At 55.6% G+C, this 17,496-nt stretch overlaps 1 protein-coding gene across 1 annotated transcript in view; it reads left to right on the forward strand.

Moving 5' to 3' along the window:
• PNPLA7 (patatin like phospholipase domain containing 7) overlaps positions 1 to 17,496 on the forward strand; it is a 165,306-nt gene that overhangs the window by 44,211 nt on the left and 103,599 nt on the right. The window contains 2 exon segments of the mRNA XM_068164175.1: positions 10,036 to 10,113; positions 13,128 to 13,333. Coding sequence (XP_068020276.1) covers positions 10,036 to 10,113; positions 13,128 to 13,333 — 284 coding nt within the window.

A 17,496-nucleotide genomic window follows, 5' to 3' on the forward strand; every position in this document is an offset into this window, starting at 1 on the left:
ATCCCCTCTGCTGCCCTGCTGCCCACCCTGCTCTGGCTGCAGCCCAGCACACAGCTGCCTGAGGGCTGCAGGAGGCACTGCTGGCTCCTGGGGAGCTGCTCAGCAACCAGCACCCCCAAGGCTTTTTCTTCAGGGCTGCTCTCAACCCCCTCTGCACCCAGCCTGGATTTGTGCCTGGGCTTGGCCCAACCCAGATGCAGGACCTTGTTCTTGCAAGAAGAAATGGCTTTGGGTTTGCTTTTTCCTCTCCTGCCAGGCACTGAAGTGTAAGCTGTCCACCTGGTGGACTGCAGACTAGCTGAGTGTTTTGTTCTCTGTGGAAGTTATTTTAGCAGGGCTGGAATCAGTCTGAATTATGCTGCCTTTGGAAGAGGCTGTTCTGAGCTGCACTGCAGGAATCTTCTCTGCATGGGCACAGATTGATCCCTGGGAGAAGCAGCCTGCAATTTCTGCTGCCTTGTCATTCCCTGCTCTCACAGGCTGTGTGCTGGAAGCTCTGGGAAGCCTTCAGGTGGTTGCTGAATCCATTAGTCCTGTTGGCAGAGCATCCAGGAGCCTTGTTTGGCTTCTGGAACTGATTCTCTCTTTGGCCAGGGGCTCTGAGTGGGTTTCACAGCTGAGTGACTGTGCCCTGCCTGTTCCAAGGGAAGCGCTGGAGCCCTGGCAGTCACCACTGAGCTCAGCCCCTGCTCAGCACCTTCCTCTTGTCAGAAGCAATGAAGATGTTTTGCTTTCATCACTCCTCTACTTCCAGCTGCACTTCCTTGCAGAGCTGTGTCTGCTCATGCAGCTCATCAGGCACTTCAGAGAAATTATCCATCTGGCCCCATCAGCCACAGATCTCCTTGCTTGATTACAGCTCACACTGCAACAGGCTGCTGCTGCTGCCAGAGGCCTGGGCACAGCTGCTGCAGCCTCCTCCTCCTCTGCTTGCAGAGCTCTCAGCAAACAGCACCTGCTGGAACCTAAAAGATTCTACTTATCACAATCCCAGCATGCTGGGGGCTGGAAGGGACCTCTGGAGATCATCCAGTCCAGGCCCTCTGCTCCAGCAGGGCACCCACAGCAGCTTGCCCAGGAGCACAATGCCCAGGGGGGGTTGGAATCCCTCCAGAGAAGGAGACTCCACAACCTCTCTGGGCAGCCTGCTCCAGGCCTCCAGCAGCCTCACACCAAAGAAGTTTCTCCTCCTGCTCAGATGGAACCTCCTGGGTTCCAGTTTGTGCCCAGTGCCCCTGGTCCTGTCCCTGGGCACCACTGAGCAGAGTCTGGCCCCAGCCTCTTGCCCCCCACAGGTACTTTAGCTCTTGCTGAGCATTGCTCAGCTCCCCTCTGGAGCTGCTCTGCTCCAGGCTCAACAGCCCCAAACTTTTGGGTTTTAACATTCCCTGCTGACTTCCAAATTATTGCTTTTGCAGCTTCAAAGTATTGGTCATGATCCTGCACCTGCCAGCAGTGAGGCTGGAGAGATGAGCTCTGTCTTGTTGCTTGCTTAACAAAGGATTGCAGCACTTCTGTCTGTCAGTCTTCAGGAGTCTGAGCTCTGTCAGTCTGCAGGAGTCTGAGCTCTGTCAGTCTGCAGGAGTCTGAGCTCTGTCAGCCTGCAGGAGTCTGAGCTCTCTTGTGTTCAGGTTCAGTTTTTTCCAGGCATTTAGAGATTCATAGAATGATTTGGGCTGGAAGGAACCTTCAGGATCATCCAGTTCCAACCCCCCTGCCATGGGCAGGGACATCTCCCACCAGCCCAGCTTGCTCAAGGCCTCATCCAGCCTGGCCTTTCCCCCCAGGGAGGAGGCAGCCACAATGTCTCTAGGCTGCCTATTCCATAGTCTCACCACCCCTCTACTGAAGAACTTCTTCCTCAGCTTCAAACCATTCTCCCATGTCCTGTCTCTAGACACCCTCATGAAAAGTCCCTCTGCAGCCTTCCTGTAGGATCCCTTCAGGTGCTGGAGGGCAGCTCTAAGTTCCCTCCTGAATCTTCACAGTATCACTAAGGCTGGAAGATACCTCAAAGGTCATCAAGTCCAAGCTGTCACCACAGACCTCAGGACTAGACCATGGCACCAAGTGCCACATCCAATCCCCTCTGGAACACCTCCAGGGATGGGGACTCCACCACCTCCCTGGGCAGCACATTCCAATGGCTAACAACTCTCTCTGGGAAGAACTTTCTCCTCACCTCCAGCCTAAACCTCCCCTGGCACAGCTTGAGACTGTGTCCTCTTGCTGGTTGCTAGAAAGAAGAGCCCAACCCCCACCTGGCTACAACCTCCCTTCAGGTAGTTGTGGAGGGCAATGAGGTCTCCCCTGAGCCTCCTCTTCTCCAGGCTAAACAATCTTTTTCTCTCCATGCTGACCACCCCCAGCTCCCTCAGCCTGCCCTCAGAGCAGAGCTGCTCCAGCCCTTGGATCATCCTTGTGGCCTCCTCTGGACTCATTTGTATCTCATGAAAGGCTCCAGAGCATCTTAGGTGAAACTCCTGTTGCAGGAGGAGTAAGGCAGGAGTAGGCACTTGCACCTCTGGCCCTGCAGGGAGCAGAGGTTTGTATTCAGGTCACCACTGGTGTCTTCATTTGACATGACAATTCCCAGATCACTGCAGCAAGTCCCCAGGTCTCTGAAGCTGCTGCCTACAGCACTGTTTCTTGTTGATTTCTTTAGCCTTTTGAACCCAGAGCAAATGTCTCAGTAATTACCAAGTCAACATGTTGGATTTGAAGTTAATTGGATCAGGATCCTTAAGATGCAGCATGCAGAGAGCAGTGCTTTTGGCATCAACATCTGAACAAGGATAGCTTCATAGATTCACAGAATGGTTTGGGATGGAAGAGACCTTCAAGAAGATCCAGCTCCAACCCCCTGCCATGGGCAGGGACACCTCCCACCAGCCCAGCTTGCTCAAGGCCTCATCCAGCCTGGAATTGAACATCCCCAGGTAGGAGGCAGCCACAGCCTCCCTGGGCAACCTGTGCCAGAGTCTCCCCAGCCTTACTCTTAAGGATTTCTTCCTCCTCTCCACTCTCAATCTCTCCTCTCCCAGCTCAAAGCCATTGTTCCTCATCCTGGCACTCCCAGCCCTTGTCTAAAGCCCATTGTCCAAGCCCTATGAGGAGAGGCTGAGGGAGCTGGGGTTGCTTAGCCTGGAGAAGAGGAGGCTCAGGGGTGACCTCATTGCTCTCTACAACTACCTGAAGGGAGGTTGTAGCCAGGTGGGGGTTGGTCCCTTCTCTCTAGCAACCAGCACCAGAACAAGAGGACACAGTCTCAAGCTGTGCCAGGGCAAGTTTAGTCTGGAGGTGAGGAGAAAGTTCTTCCCAGAGAGAGTTGTTAGCCATTGGAATGTGCTGCCCAGGGAGGTGGTGGAGTCCCCATCCCTGGAGGTGTTCAAGAGGGGATTGGATGTGGCACTTGGAGCCATGGTCTAGTCATGAGGTCTGTGGTGCCAGGTTGGACTTGATGTCTGGATGACAAATGCTGAGGTTTTGGGGCTTTGGTTTTTGTTGGTTGCTTGTTGGTTTGTTTCATGGGTCTGTAGGAGCTGCAGGGAGGAGGAGGAGGAGGCTGTTTTCTGGGCAGTATGATTTCAACAGAGCTTCAGGTATCTGCCCTGAGAGTGAAAACCTTTCATGGGAGGGATCCAAGGGATTCCAAACTGTTTGAAACAAAATCTTCAATCTCATAGAACTTGGACACCCTCCCCCCACAGCAAACTCCTGGCCAAGCTGTCAGCCCCTGGCTTGGGCAGCAGCTCTCTGAGCTGGGTTAGGAAGTGGCTGGAGGCTGAGCCCAGAGAGTGGTGGTGAATGGTGCCACAGCCAGCTGGCAGCCAGGCACCAGTGGTGTGCCCCAGGGAGCAGTGCTGGGCCCTGTGCTCTTCATTGATGATCTGGTTGAGGGCATTGAGTCCATCAGCAGTAAATGTGCAGATGACAGCAAGCTGGGGGCAGGAGTTGATCTGTTAGAGGGTTGGGAGAGCTCTGCAGAGGGACCTTGCCAGGCTGGACAGATGGGCAGAGGCCAACAGGATGGCATTCAACAAATCCAAGTGCCAGGTTCTGCACTTTGGCCACAGCAACCCCAGGCAGTGCTACAGGCTGGGGGCAGAGTGGCTGAGAGCAGCCAGGCAGAGAGGGACCTGGGGGGTACTGGGTGACAGCAGCTGAACATGAGCCAGCAGTGTGCCCAGGGGGCCAAGAAGGCCAATGGCATCCTGGCCTGCAGCAGGAACAGTGTGGCCAGCAGGAGCAGGGAAGTCCTTGTGCCCTGTGCTCAGCACTGCTTAGGCCACACCTGGAGTCCTGTGTCCAGTTCTGGGCTCCTCAGTTTAGGAAAGATGTTGAGCTGCTGGAAGCTGTCCAGAGAAGGGCAACAAAGCTGGGGAGGGGTCTGGAGCACAGCCCTGTGAGGAGAGGCTGAGGGAGCTGGGGTTGCTTAGCCCAGAGAAGAGGAGGCTCAGGGGAGACCTTCTTGCTCTCTGCAGCTGCCTGCAGGGAGGTTGTAGCCAGGTGGGGGTTGGTCTCTTCTCCCAGGCAAGCAGCACCAGAACAAGAGGACACAGTCTCAAGCTGTGCCAGGGGAGGTTGAGATTGGAGGTGAGGAAGCAATTCTTCCCAGCAAGAGAGATTGGCCATGGGAATGTGCTGCCCAGGGAGGTGGTGGAGTCCCCATCCCTGGAGGTGTTCCAGAGGGGATTGGATGTGGCACTTGGAGCCATGGTTTAGTTGTCAGGAGGTGTTGGGTGACAGGTTGGACTGGATGATCCCAAAGGTCTATTTTAACCTGGTTGATTCTACTCTATTCTATCCTTGGGGTCCCTTCCAAGCTGGCATTCTGGGATTCTTGGCTTGACCTGCAGTTGTGATCTGGGAGTTAAACATCAGTGCAGGGCACATCTGTCTGAGCTGTAAGGGAATTTCCTTTGATGAAGAATCATTTGGCTGTCCCAGTTAATTGCAGCTCTTCTTGCTCATAAATTGTTGCTGCTTTGAGCTCTGCACCACCACCCCCTGCTAATTTATTATCTGTTGTAGTAACACAGATTGTTACTTGCTGTGCATTGACTGAATCACAGAGTGGTGATTCTGAGGCTGGAAGGGGCCTCAGGGGATCCTTGAGGTTGTGCAGTGACTTCTTTTTCTCAGAGCTGGAGGAATCTGCAGTTGTTTAGCTCAGGTCCTGTAACTGTGCAGTGCCAAACTTCACAGAACAGCAGAGCAGTACAGGTTGGAAGGGAGATCAGCCAGTCCAACCCTCCTGCCAGAGCAGGGGCACCCAGGGCAGGGCACACAGAACACAGCCAGGTGGGGCTTGAAAGTCTGCAGAGAAGAAGACTCCACAACCTCTCTGGGCAGCCTGCTCCAGGCTCCAGCACCCTCACAGGGACTGAGTTTTCCTTTCTGTTCCCTTGGTACCTCCTCTGCTCCAGCTGCCCCCAATGCCCCTTGTGCTGTCCTTGGACATCCCTGAGCAGAGCCTGGCCCTGTCCTCCCCACACTGCCCTGCACATCTTTATCACCAGCAATGGCCAAAACAACCCCAGGCAGTGCTACAGGCTGGGGGCAGAGTGGCTGAGAGCAGCCAGGCAGAGAGGGACCTGGGGGTGCTGGTTGATGGTAGGCTGAACATGAGCCTGCAGTGTGCCCAGGGGGCCAAGAAGTCCAAGGGCATCCTGGGCTGCATCAGGAAGAGTGTGGCCAGCAGGAGCAGGGAAGTCCTTGTGCTTAGCACTGCTTAGGCCACAGCTTGAGTCCTGTGTCCAGTTCTGGGCTCCTCAGGTCAAGAAGGACTTTGAGAGACTTGAAGGTGTCCAGAGAAGGGCAAGAAAGCTGGGGAGGGGTCTGGAGCACAGCCCTGTGAGGAGAGGCTGAGGGAGCTGGGGTTGCTTAGCCTGGAGAAGAGGAGGCTCAGGGGAGACCTTCTTGCTCTCTCCAACTCCCTGCAGGGAGGTTGTAGCCAGGTGGGGGTTGGTCTCTTCTCCCAGGCACCCAGCCCCAGAACAAGAGGACACAGTCTCAAGCTGTGCCAGGGGATGTTTAGGCTGGAGGTGAGGAGAAAGTTCTTCCCAGAGAGAGTTGTTAGCCATTGGGATGTGCTGCCCAGGGAGGTGGTGGAGTCCCCATCCCTGGAGGTGTTCAAGAGGGGATTGGATGTGGCACTTGGAGCCATGGTTTAGTCATGGGGTCTGTGGTGGCAGATTGGACTTGGTGGTCTGTGAGGTCTCTTCCAACCTTGGTGATTGTGTGTGTGATTCTGTGTGAGGGCACTCCTCGGGCTCCTCTGCTCCGAGCTCAAGAGCCCCAAGCTCCCGCAGCCTGTCATGGAATCATAGAATGGTCTGAGCTGCAAGGGACCTCCAAAGGTCATCCAGTCTGATCCAACTGCAGTCAGCAGGGACATCCTCCACTAGATCAGCTTGGCCAGAGCCCTGTTGAGCCTCACCTTAAATATCCCCAGGGATGGGGCCCCAACTGCCTCCCTGGGCAACCTGTTGCAGTGTTCCAGCACCCTCATAGCAAAGAACTTGTTCCTAACATTCAATCTGTATCTGCTCTGCTCTAGTTTGAAGCCATTGTCTCCCATCTTGTCCCTGCAGTCCTTTGTAAATAGTCTCCATCCTTCCTGTAGCCCCCTTTAGGTACTGGAAGGCTGATACTAGAATACAGAATTAACCAGATTGGAAAAGACCTCAGAGGTCATCCAGTCCAACCTCTCACCCAGCACCATCTGAGCAACTAAACCATGGCACCAAGGGCCTCAGCCAGGCTCCTCCTAAACATCTCCAGGGATGGGGACTCCACCACCTCCCTGGACAGCACATTCCCATGGCCAATCTCTCTTTCTTCCTAACATCCAGCCTGAACCTCCCCTGGCACAGCTTGAGACTGTGTCCTCTTGTTCTGGGGCTGCTTGCCTGGCAGAAGAGACCAACCCCCACCTGGCTACAGCCTCCCTGCAGGGAGTTGTGGAGAGCAAGAAGGTCTCCCCTGAGCCTCCTCTTCTCCAGGCTAAGCAACCCCAGCTCCCTCAGCCTCTCCTCACAGGGCTGTGCTCCAGACCCCTCCCCAGCCTTGTTGCCCTTCTCTGGACACCTTCAAGTCTCTCAATGTCCTTCTTGAACTGAGGAGCCCAGAACTGGACACAGGACTCAAGGTGTGGCCTAAGCAGTGCTGAGCACAGGGCACAAGGACTTCCCTGCTCCTGCCGGCCACACTCTTCCTGCTGCAGGCCAGGATGCCTTTGGCCTTCTTTTCCTGGAGCCTGCTCCCTCAGAAGAGAGGAATTTGGGGTTGCTGGTCTTGCCCATTCAGCAGAGAGGATACTAGACAGGGTGGATCTTGTCTGTGACCTTGTTTTCTGAGCTCATTAGTCACTAATCAGGGCAGCAGCAGCAGCAGCTCAGAAAAGCAGGGCTGCAAGGGCTGCTTGGAGCTCATCCACTCTCTCTGCATGCCCAAGGCAGAATCAGGTAGTGCTAAGTCATTTTGTGGCAGGTGTTTGCCTAAGCTGTTCCTAAAGATCACTGATGAGGAGGACTTCACAGCTCTGTGTGCAATCTATTCCCTCACTGAAGTGGTCTTAGGCAGGGAGAAAAATCTTTGCCACCATTGCTGTTTGAGCTAACGAAGGCAGAAGCAGCTGCTGATCTGTGCAGCTCCCTGGGGAGCTTGTAAACAGAGAATGGGTTAGCTTGGAAGGGAGCTCCCAAGCTCATCCAGTCCAACCCCTTCTGCAGTCAGCAGGGACATCCTCCACTGGATCAGGCTGCCCACAGCCCTGTCCAGCCTCACCTTGAGTATCTCCAGGGCTGGGGCCTCAGCCACCTCCCTGGGCAGCCTGCTGCAGTGTTCCAGCAGCCTCCTGGGACAGAACTTGTTGCTCACATCCAACCTCCATCTGCTCTGCTCTCATTTCAAACCAGTGCCCCTGGTCCTGCCAAACACTGAACTGCATCCCTCTGGGCTTCTCAGGGGATTTATTTAACTGCTTTGTGCAGCTAAGGAGGGGGCTGGGGCTGGGTGGTTTGTGTGTGTTGTGAGGTTGTCTGTTTAGTTGTGCTGCTGCTGGAGTCCACATCTTCATCTTCAGCTCAGGTCTCCCCTTTACTGTGCAACACATAGATCCATAGAATGGTTTGGGTTGGAAGGGACCTCAAAGATCTTCCAGTTCCAAGCCCTTGCCATGGGCAGGGACACCTCCTCCCAGCCCAGCTTGCTCAAGGCCTCATCCAGCCTGGCCTTCAACACCTCCAGGCAGGAGGCAGCCACAGCCTCCCTGGGCAGCCTGTGCCAGAGTCTCCCCAGCCTCACTCTCAACAATTCCTTCCTCCTCTCCACTCTGTCTCCCCTCTCCCAGCTCAAAGCCATTGTTCCTCATCCTGGCACTCCCAGCCCTTGTCCAGAGTCCCTCCCCAGCTCTCCTGGAGCCCTTCAGGTCCTGGAAGGCTGCTCTGAGGTCTGCCTGGAGCCTTCTCCTCTCCAGGCTCAGCAGCTCCAGCTCCCTCAGGCTGTCCTTGTGCTGATCCCTTGCTGTGAGGTTTCCTTCATTAAGGCTTTGTTTGTGAGCCTGGGTGGTGCTGTACAGCCAGAGCTGGATGCAGAGAGAGGAAATAGCCCAGAAATTAGTGGAGTTGATACTGCTGAAGTGAAATATTTTGACAGGTGCTTGTCAGGTTCTCTGCACTGGATGTGTTCCCATCAAGCAGCCTGATTTCATTAAACCACTTTTTTTTCCATGGAGGTCTGTGTGCTTTTCATCAGCTGTAGGTGTACAGAGACATTCAGATGATTCCACTTGTTCTGCCCAAGTGCCAGGCTCTACACAACAACCCCAGGCAGTGCTACAGGCTGGGGACAGAGTGGCTGAGAGCAGCCAGGCAGAGAGGGACCTGGAGGTGCTGGTTGATGGTAGGCTGAACATGAGCCTGCAGTGTGCCCAGGGGGCCAAGAAGGCCAATGGCATCCTGGCCTGCATCAGGAAGAGTGTGGCCAGCAGGAGCAGGGAAGTCCTTGTGCCCTGTGCTCAGCACTGCTTAGTCCACACCTTGAGTCCTGTGTCCAGTTCTGGGCTCCTCAGGTTAGGAAGGAGGTTGAGAGACTTGAAGGTGTCCAGAGAAGGGCAAGAAAGCTGGGGAGGGGTCTGGAGCACAGCCCTGTGAGGAGAGGCTGAGGGAGCTGGGGTTGCTTAGCCTGGAGAAGAGGAGGCTCAGGGGAGACCTTCTTGCTCTCTGCAACTCCCTGCAGGGAGGTTGTAGCCAGGTGGGGGTTGGTCTCTTCTGCCAGGCAAGCAGCACCAGAAGAAGAGGACACAGTCTCAAGCTGTGCCAGGGGAAGTTGAGGCTGGAAGTGAGGAGAAAGTTCTTCCCTGAGAGAGTTGTTAGCCATTGGGATGTGCTGCCCAGGGAGGTGGTGGAGTCCCCATCCCTGGAGGTGTTTAGGAAGAGCCTGGCTGAGGCCCTTGGTGCCATGGTTGAGTTGATCAGATGGTGCTGGGTGAGAGGTTGGACTGGATGATCTCTGAGGTCTTTTCCAACCTGGTTAATTCTGTATTCTAGTATCAGCCTTCCAGTACCTGCAAAGGGCTACAGGATGGATGGGGACTGCCCAGGGAGGTGGTGGAGTCACCATCCTGGGGGTGTTCAAGAGGGGATTGGATGTGGCACTTGGTGCCGTGGTTTAGTTAGTCAGGAGGTGCTGGGTGATTGGTTGTACTTGGTGATCTCTGAGCTCTTTTCCAGCCTGGTTGAGTCCATGATTCTGTGCCAGCTGCTGCAGTTGTGTTGTCATAAGCAGTCTGGGGCTGAGCTGACAGGAAATCCTTCATCTGAAGTGTGGTCAGCTACAACAGATCCAGCTTCAGCTTGCTCCTGGAGCTGTTGGGTAGGGACAGATAAAAATCACCCCCCACATCTGGAAGAGATTCAAGTACTTTGAGGTCCTCTGTGGGAGTTATCTTCCTTTGCATGCTGTGGCTGCTTCCTCACCTTCCTGCCCCTTACAAGCTCAGTGAATCCTCTCTACCCCTCTCTCCCCCAGGATCCTTCGTTGTTGAATGGCAAAGTGACCCTGCACCAGGTCACTGCTGGGACTGTGCTGTCCAGGCAAGGAGATCAGGTGAGTGAGCATCAGCTGGGAGCAGACAGAGCTGGCTCAGGCTTTGTCTTGCCCCCCACAAGGTATTTATACACACTGGTGATGAACTGCAAATTCCCCTCCCAGCCTCTGTCCTTGAGGTGAAACAACCCCAGCCCTCAGCCTGCCTGTGCCCATGAAACAGCTTTGGCTTGGAAAGGACCTGGAAAGGTTATCTGGCTCAGCACCCTCATAGTGAGCAGGGACATCTGCAACTGCAGCAGGTTGCTCAGAGCTCCAAATGGTTCCAGGGATGGAGCATCTGCCACCCCCCTGGGCAGCCCAAGCCAGGCTCTCACCACCCTCAGTGTCAAACATTTCTCCCTTCTCTCCAGTCTCAATCTCCCTCTTTTAGTTTCAAACCATCACCCCCTGTCCTGTCACAACAGCCCTGAGAAGAAGTCTGTCCCCAGCTTCTGACTCACCCCTTTAATTCCTGAAAGACCATCAGAAGGTCTTCCTGGAGCCTTCTCCCTGCTGAACTCAGCCTGGCCTCACAGCAGAGGGCTTCCAGCCCTGCCAGCATTGCTCTCTGCTCAGCCCTTGAAGCACTGCAAGGCCACCAGAAGGTCTCCCTGGAGCCTTCTCTCCTCCAGGCTGCACAGCCCCAACTCTCTCAGCCTGGCCTCACAGCAGAGGGCTTCCAGCCCTGCCAGCACTGCTGTGGCCTCCTCTGGCCCTGCTCCAGCAGCTCCCTGGCTGTGCTGTGCTGAGGGCTCCAGAGCTGCCCCAGCACTGCAGGGAGGTCTGAGCAGAGCACAGCAGAGAGGCAGAATCCCCTCCCTGCCCCTGCTGCCCACACTGCTGGGGCTCAGCCCAGGACAGGGCTGTCTCTGAGCTGCAAGCTCATCCAACCTGGTCTTCAACATCTCCAGGAAGGGACAGCCACAGCCTCCCTGGGCAGCCTGTGCCAGAGTCTCCCCAGCCTCACTCTCAAGAATTTCTTCCTCATCTCCAGTCTCAATCTGCCCTCTTCCAGCTCAAAGCCATTGTCTCCTGTCCTGTCACCACAAGGCCTTGTCCAAAGTCCCTTCCCAGCTCTCCTGGAGCTGCTTTGGGTCCTGGAAGGCTGCTCTAAGGTCTCCCCAGAGAGAGGCTGGGGCAGGGCTGGCAGCACTCGGTGCCAGCTCATGCTGAGCTTCTCCTCACCCAGCACCCCCAAGCCTCTCTCCTCAGCACTGCTCTCCATCCATCCTCCATTCAGTCTCGTTGTGTGTTTGGGCTTGCCCTGACCCAGGTGCAGAACCCTGCAGTTGTTTCTGTTCAGCTTCCTGAGGCTGGCTCACTTCCTGAGCCTGTCCATGTCCCTGTGGTGATGTCCCCTCCCTCTGGCACATCGGTTGCACCACTCAGCAGCTGCAGGAGCAGTGGAGCCAGAGGGGGCATCTGCTACCTGTCTGTGTTCAGCCCTCCTGTACCTTCAGGAGGAGGTCTGCAGTACCACACCTTAGCACTTGCTGGGGAGGTCTGCAGCCTGGCTCAGCCTTCTCTCCCAGCCCACACTGCAGGGTTTTGCTGCTGGCCCTCACTTGCAGTACTTTTCCCCCCAGCCAGCAGCAATCAGTGTATTTGTTTCTGGCAAGGAGTAGTTAGGATCTAATGAGGCTCATTTGTAACGATGCTGTGTAAACAGCCCAGCTTCTGCCAAGCTGCTGAGGGGCAGCTCCACTGACAGTGCTGCCACTTTCTGCTCTGCTGAGCTGCCACGGAATGCTTTGGCTTGGGAGGGACCTCCAAAGCTCAGCCAGTCCAACCCCCCCTGCAGTCAGCAGGGACATCCTCCACTAGATCAGGCTGCCCAGAGCCTTATTGAGCCTCACCTTGGATATCTCCAGGGATGGTGCCTCAACCATCTCCCTGGGCAGCCTGTTCCAGTGTTCCACCACCCTCATGGTGCTGAACTTCTTCCTGATAGGGCAGAGCAGATTGAGATTGGCTAGTTTGAAGCCATTGCCCCTGGTCCTGTCCCTGCAGGCCTTTGCAAACAGTCTCTCTGCAGCCTTCCTGTAGCCCCCTTCAGGCTGCTATGAGGTCTCCCTAGAGCCTTCTCCTCTCCAGGCTGAACACCCCCAGCTCCCTCAGCCTGTCCTCAGAGCAGAGCTGCTCCAGCCCCCTGAGCATTTCCTGGGCCCTCTCCATCAGGTTGCTCAAAGCCTCATTGAGCCTCACCTTGAGTATCTCCAGGGATGGAGCCTCAACCACCTCCCTGGGCAGCCTGTTGCAGTGTTCCAGCAGCCTGCTGGTGCAGAACTTGTTGCTGTCATCCAATCTCAATCTGCTCTGCCCTAGTTTGAAGCCATTGCCCCTGGTCCTGTCCCTGCAGGCCTTTGCAAACAGTCTCTCTGCAGCCTTCCTGTAGCCCCCTTCAGGCTGCTATGAGGTCTCCCTAGAGCCTTCATTCTCCAGGCCTAACACCTCCAGCTCCCTCAGCCTGTCCTCACAGCAGAGCTGCTCCAGACCCTGAGCATTTCCTGGACCCTCTCCATCAGATTGCTCAAAGCCTTATTGAGCCTCACCTTGAATATCTCAGGGATGGGACCTCAGCCACCTCCCTGGGCAAGCTGTTGCAGTGTTCAGCAGCCTGCTGGTGCAGAACTTGTTGCTGTCATCCAATCTCAATCTGCTGTGCTCTCATTTCAAGCCATTGCCCCTTGTCCTGTCCCTGCAGGCCACGTCCCTCACCCTCTGCTGCTGTCACCCACTCAGCTGCATCTGCAGTCCCATTGTCATGCCTCTTGCAGGTGCTGCCTCCCTTCCCCATCCCCACCCAAAGAGGAGCAGATCTGTCAGGGTTGTGGCTGTTCAGCTTGAAATATTCATGCCCTGCTTTTAATAATTCACTCCTGTGCCATATTTTTTTCCCCCCACCTAATTGTTCCAGAGCTGCAGGGAGCCTTCTGGACAGCAGCTGCTTGGGGCAGGGTAGTCCTGGCACTGTGCTCAGTGCTTTGAGAGCCTTGAGAGGTTTCACTGAGCTCTCCTTCCATCTTCTGCAGGATGTTAATGTTTGCTTTGTGGTCTCTGGGATGCTTCATGTGTACCAAAGGAAGATAGACTCAGAGGAGGACACCTGCCTGTTCATCACCCACCCAGGGGAACTTGTAGGCCAGCTGGCTGTGCTGACTGGGGAGCCTCTGATCTTCACCATCAAGGCCAATCGAGACTGCAGCTTCCTCTCCATTTCCAAGTCCCATTTCTATGAGTGAGTTCTGCCCTCCTCAAGGCTACTTTCATTTTGGGGGGGGGGTTTAAACTTCTCATGGCCCTTTCAGGGAGCAGTGGATGGATGCATGGTGCAGAACTGCTGCAGCACCTCCTGAGCACACCCTGCAGCTTGTGGGAGGGTTTAAAGCACCCAGGGGAGCTCTGAGCTGTCTATCAGATGACTGTCTTCAGCCAGAGGTAATGCAGGGACCATGGTGATGTGTGTCATGGCCAGCAGGATGAGGGAGAGGATTCTGCCCCTCTGCTCTGCTCTCATGAGACCCCAGCTGCAGCACTGCTTCCAGTTGTGGTGCCCCCAGGACCTGGAGCTGTTGGAGCAGGTCCAGAGGAGAGGATGAGAGGGCTGCAGAACCTTCCCTGTGGAGACAGGCTGGGAGAGTTTGAGCTGGTGAGCCTGGAGAGGAGAAGGGTCCAGGGAGACCTCAGAGCAGCCTTCCAGTACCTGAAGGGCTCCAGGAGAGCTGGGGAGGGACTCTGGCCAAGGGCTGGGAGTGCCAGGATGAGCAACGATGACTTTGAGCTGGGAGAAGGAAGGTTGAGAATAGAGATGAGGAAGAAATTGTTGAGAGTGAGGCTGGGGAGACTCTGGCACAGGCTGCCCAGGGAGGCTGTGGCTGCCTCCTGCCTGGAGGTGTTTGAGGCCAGGCTGGATGAGGCCTTGAGCAAGCTGGGCTGGTGGGAGGTGTCCCTGCCCATGGCAGGGGGTTGGAGCTGGCTGAGCTTTAAGGTCCCTTCCAACCCAAAGCATTCTGAGCTATCTCCATGTCTTAAGAGGCGATACCTCCTTTGTCTCAGGATTAGAGAGCTCTTAACCCCGTGGGTGTGATTGATGACCCAAGGCTCACACATTTTGTGATGCAAATGAAGGAGCCTGGCCAGAGGCTGTGCCCTGCCAGGTTGGATGCTGCTTTGCCAGGCCCTTGCTGTTAGCTTTGGGATTTCTTTTTGCTGCAGAGCTCCCCCCTCCCAGTTCTGTTCCCAAACACAGCCCAGGCTGGACAAATGGATGGAGTTGTACCCTCTGCAAGCTTGCTGTTGATAGCAAACTGGGAGGAGGGACTGGCACACCAGAGGGCTGTGCTGGAGAGCTGAGTGGGGAGAAACCCAGTGGGATTCAACCAGGGCAAGTGTAGAGCCTGTGGGGAAGAATAACCCCATGGATCAGGACAGGCTGGGGGCTGATGTGTTGGGGAGCAGCTCTGGGGGAAAGGACTTGGGAGTGCTGGTGGACAACAGGATGGCCATGAGCCAGCAATGTGCCCTTGTGGCCAAGAAGGCCAAGGGCATCCTGGGGTGCATGAAGAGGAGTGTGGCCAGTAAGTCAAGAGAGGTTTTCCTTCTCCTCTACTGGAGGGAGGAGAGGCTCTGCAGAGGGACCTTGCCAGGCTGGACAGATGGGCAGAGGCCAAGGACAGGAGATTGAACACATCCAAGTGCCAGGTTCTGCACATTGGCCACAACAACCCCAGGCAGTGCTACAGGCTGGGGGCAGAGTGGCTGAGAGCAGCCAGGCAGAGAGGGACCTGGGGGTGCTGGTTGATGGTAGGCTGAACATGAGCCAGCAGTGTGCCCAGGGGGTCAAGAGGGCCAAGGGCATCCTGGCCTGCATCAGGAAGAGTGTGGCCAGCAGGAGCAGGGAAGTCCTTGTGCCCTGTGCTCAGCACTGCTTAGGCCACACCTTGAGTCCTGTGTCCAGTTCTGGGCTCCTCAGTTCAAGAAGGACATTGAGAGACTTGAAGGTGTCCAGAGAAGGGCAAGAAAGCTGGGGAGGGGTCTGGAGCACAGCCCTGTGAGGAGAGGCTGAGGGAGCTGGGGTTGCTTAGCCTGGAGAAGAGGAGGCTCAGGGGAGACCTCATTGCCCTCTACAACTCCCTGCAGGGAGGTTGTAGCCAGGTGGGGGTTGGTCTCTTCTCCCAGGCAAGCAGCACCAGAACAAGAGGACACAGTCTCAAGCTGTGCCAGGGGAGGTTTAGGTTGGATGTTAGGAAGAAATTCTTCCCAGCAAGAGAGATTGGCCATTGGGATGTGCTGCCTGGGGAGGTGGTGGAGTCACCATCATTGGAGGTGTTCAGGAGGAGACTTGCTGGGGTGCTTGGTGCCATGGGTTAGTTGACTAGGTGGTGTTGGATTGGTTGATGGGTTGGATGTGATGATCTTGAAGGTCTCTTCTGGTCTGGTCTATTGTATTGTATTCTACTCTACTCCTACTCTACTCTACCCTGTTGAGACCACATCTGGACTACTGTGTCCAGTCCTGGGCTCCCCAGCTCAGGAAGGACAAAGAACTCCTGGAGAGAGTCCAGCAGAGGGACAGAGAGGTGCTGAGGGCACTGGAACAGCTCTGATGAGGAGAGGCTGAGGGCTGGGGCTGCTTAGCCTGGAGGCTGTGGATCTTCTCAGTGCTGACAAAGACCTAAGGAGGGGGTGGCAGGGGGATGAGGCCAGGCTCTTGTCAGTGGTCCCCAGTGCCAAGGCAAGAGGTAATGGGCATGAACTTGAACAGAGAAAGCTTCATCTAAACATGACAGGAGCCTCCATTATTCTCTCCTAAACTCCTTTCTTCCACTCTTGTCAGGTCCTTTGCTCTTTTCCTTTGTGCTCTCCTGGAACACTGTGTGGTTTTCCTTCTCACTGATGAATGAGGAGGCGAAGCAGACAGGGTGAGGTCGATGGCTGCCATTAGGCAAAGAGCACAGGGATGGAAGTAGCCCTGGGTCTGGAATTGCATGTTGGATGTTGGACAGGAGATTAAACTCAGTGCAGGCTCAGGGCAGGAGCCTTTTCTGGGGCACTAACATGGCTAAATAGCTCTCTGGAAGAGGGGGGCTGCAGTACAGGGGTGGCAGGAGCTCATTCTCTGTTACAGACCTTAAATGCTTTGCTGTTGTGCTGGGGTGCTGCACAAAGTGTGCAGTGCCCACGCTGCAACTCTTGGTGTCTCCTGCCCAACACTGTAACCAAGTTGTCACCAGGCTCTGGAGGGGCTCTGCAGTGCTGGAGCCTGTCTCACATTTGCTGCTTCACCACATTGCACAGTTTGGAGTCTTCATCACATGCACTTGCCAGGGAAGCAGGCATGCTTTGCTTTGGGTTAGGTGCTGCTAACCAAGCTGAAGATCAGGTTGCATCCCAGGCAGAGAGGGACCTGGGGGTGGTGGTTGATAGCAGCTGAACACGAGCCAGCAGTGTGCCCAGGGGGCCAAGAAGGCCAAGGGCATCCTGGCCTGCATCAGGAACAGAGTGGCCAGCAGGAGCAGGGAAGTCCTTGTGCCCTGTGCTCAGCACTGCTTAGGCCACACCTTGAGTCCTGTGTCCAGTTCTGGGCTCCTCAGGTTAGGAAAGACATTGAGAGACTTGAAGGTGTCCAGAGAAGGGCAAGAAAGCTGGGGAGGGGTCTGGAGCACAGCCCTGTGAGGAGAGGCTGAGGGAGCTGGGGTTGCTTAGCCTGGAGAAGAGGAGGCTCAGGGGAGACCTTCTTGCTCTCTGCAACTCCCTGCAGGGAGGTTGTAGCCAGGTGGGGGTTGGTCTCTTCTGCCAGGCAAGCAGCACCAGAACAAGAGGACACAGTCTCAAGCTGTGCCAGGGGAAGTTTAGGTTGGAGGTGAGGACAAAGTTCTTCCCAGCAAGAGAGATTGGCCATTGGGATGTGCTGCCTGGGGAGGTGGTGGAGTCCCCATCCCTGGAGGTGTTTAGGAAGAGCCTGGCTGAGGCCCTTGGTGCCAGGGTTGAGTTGATCAGATGGTGCTGGGTGATAGGTTGAACTGGATGATCTCAAAGGTCTTTTCCAAGCTGGTTAATTCTCTTCTATCCTGGCAGTCCCAGGCTTCCCCAGACCCTCACTTAGCCCTTTCCTGGCTGTGCTTGCTGAGCTAATGAGGAATGCTCAGGATCCCTTCAGAAGCAGGTTCTGTAGCACAGAGCTTTTGGGTTTAATCTTGGGCCCAGGCAATCCCAAGCACAAATCCAGGCTGGGAAGTGAATGGACAGAGAGCAGTGCTGAGGAGAAAGGCTTGGGGGTGCTGGGTGAGGAGAAGCTCAACAGGAGCCAGCACCAAGCCCTGCCAGCCCAGCCCCAGCCTGGCCTGGGCTGAGCCCCAGCAGTGTGGGCAGCAGGGGCAGGGAGGGGATTCTGCCCCTCTG

Source organism: Melanerpes formicivorus, unplaced genomic scaffold (genome assembly GCF_026170545.1).
Source record: "Melanerpes formicivorus ecotype bairdi unplaced genomic scaffold, bMelFor1.0.p_v2 SCAF_77, whole genome shotgun sequence".
NCBI lineage: Eukaryota > Metazoa > Chordata > Aves > Piciformes > Picidae > Melanerpes > Melanerpes formicivorus.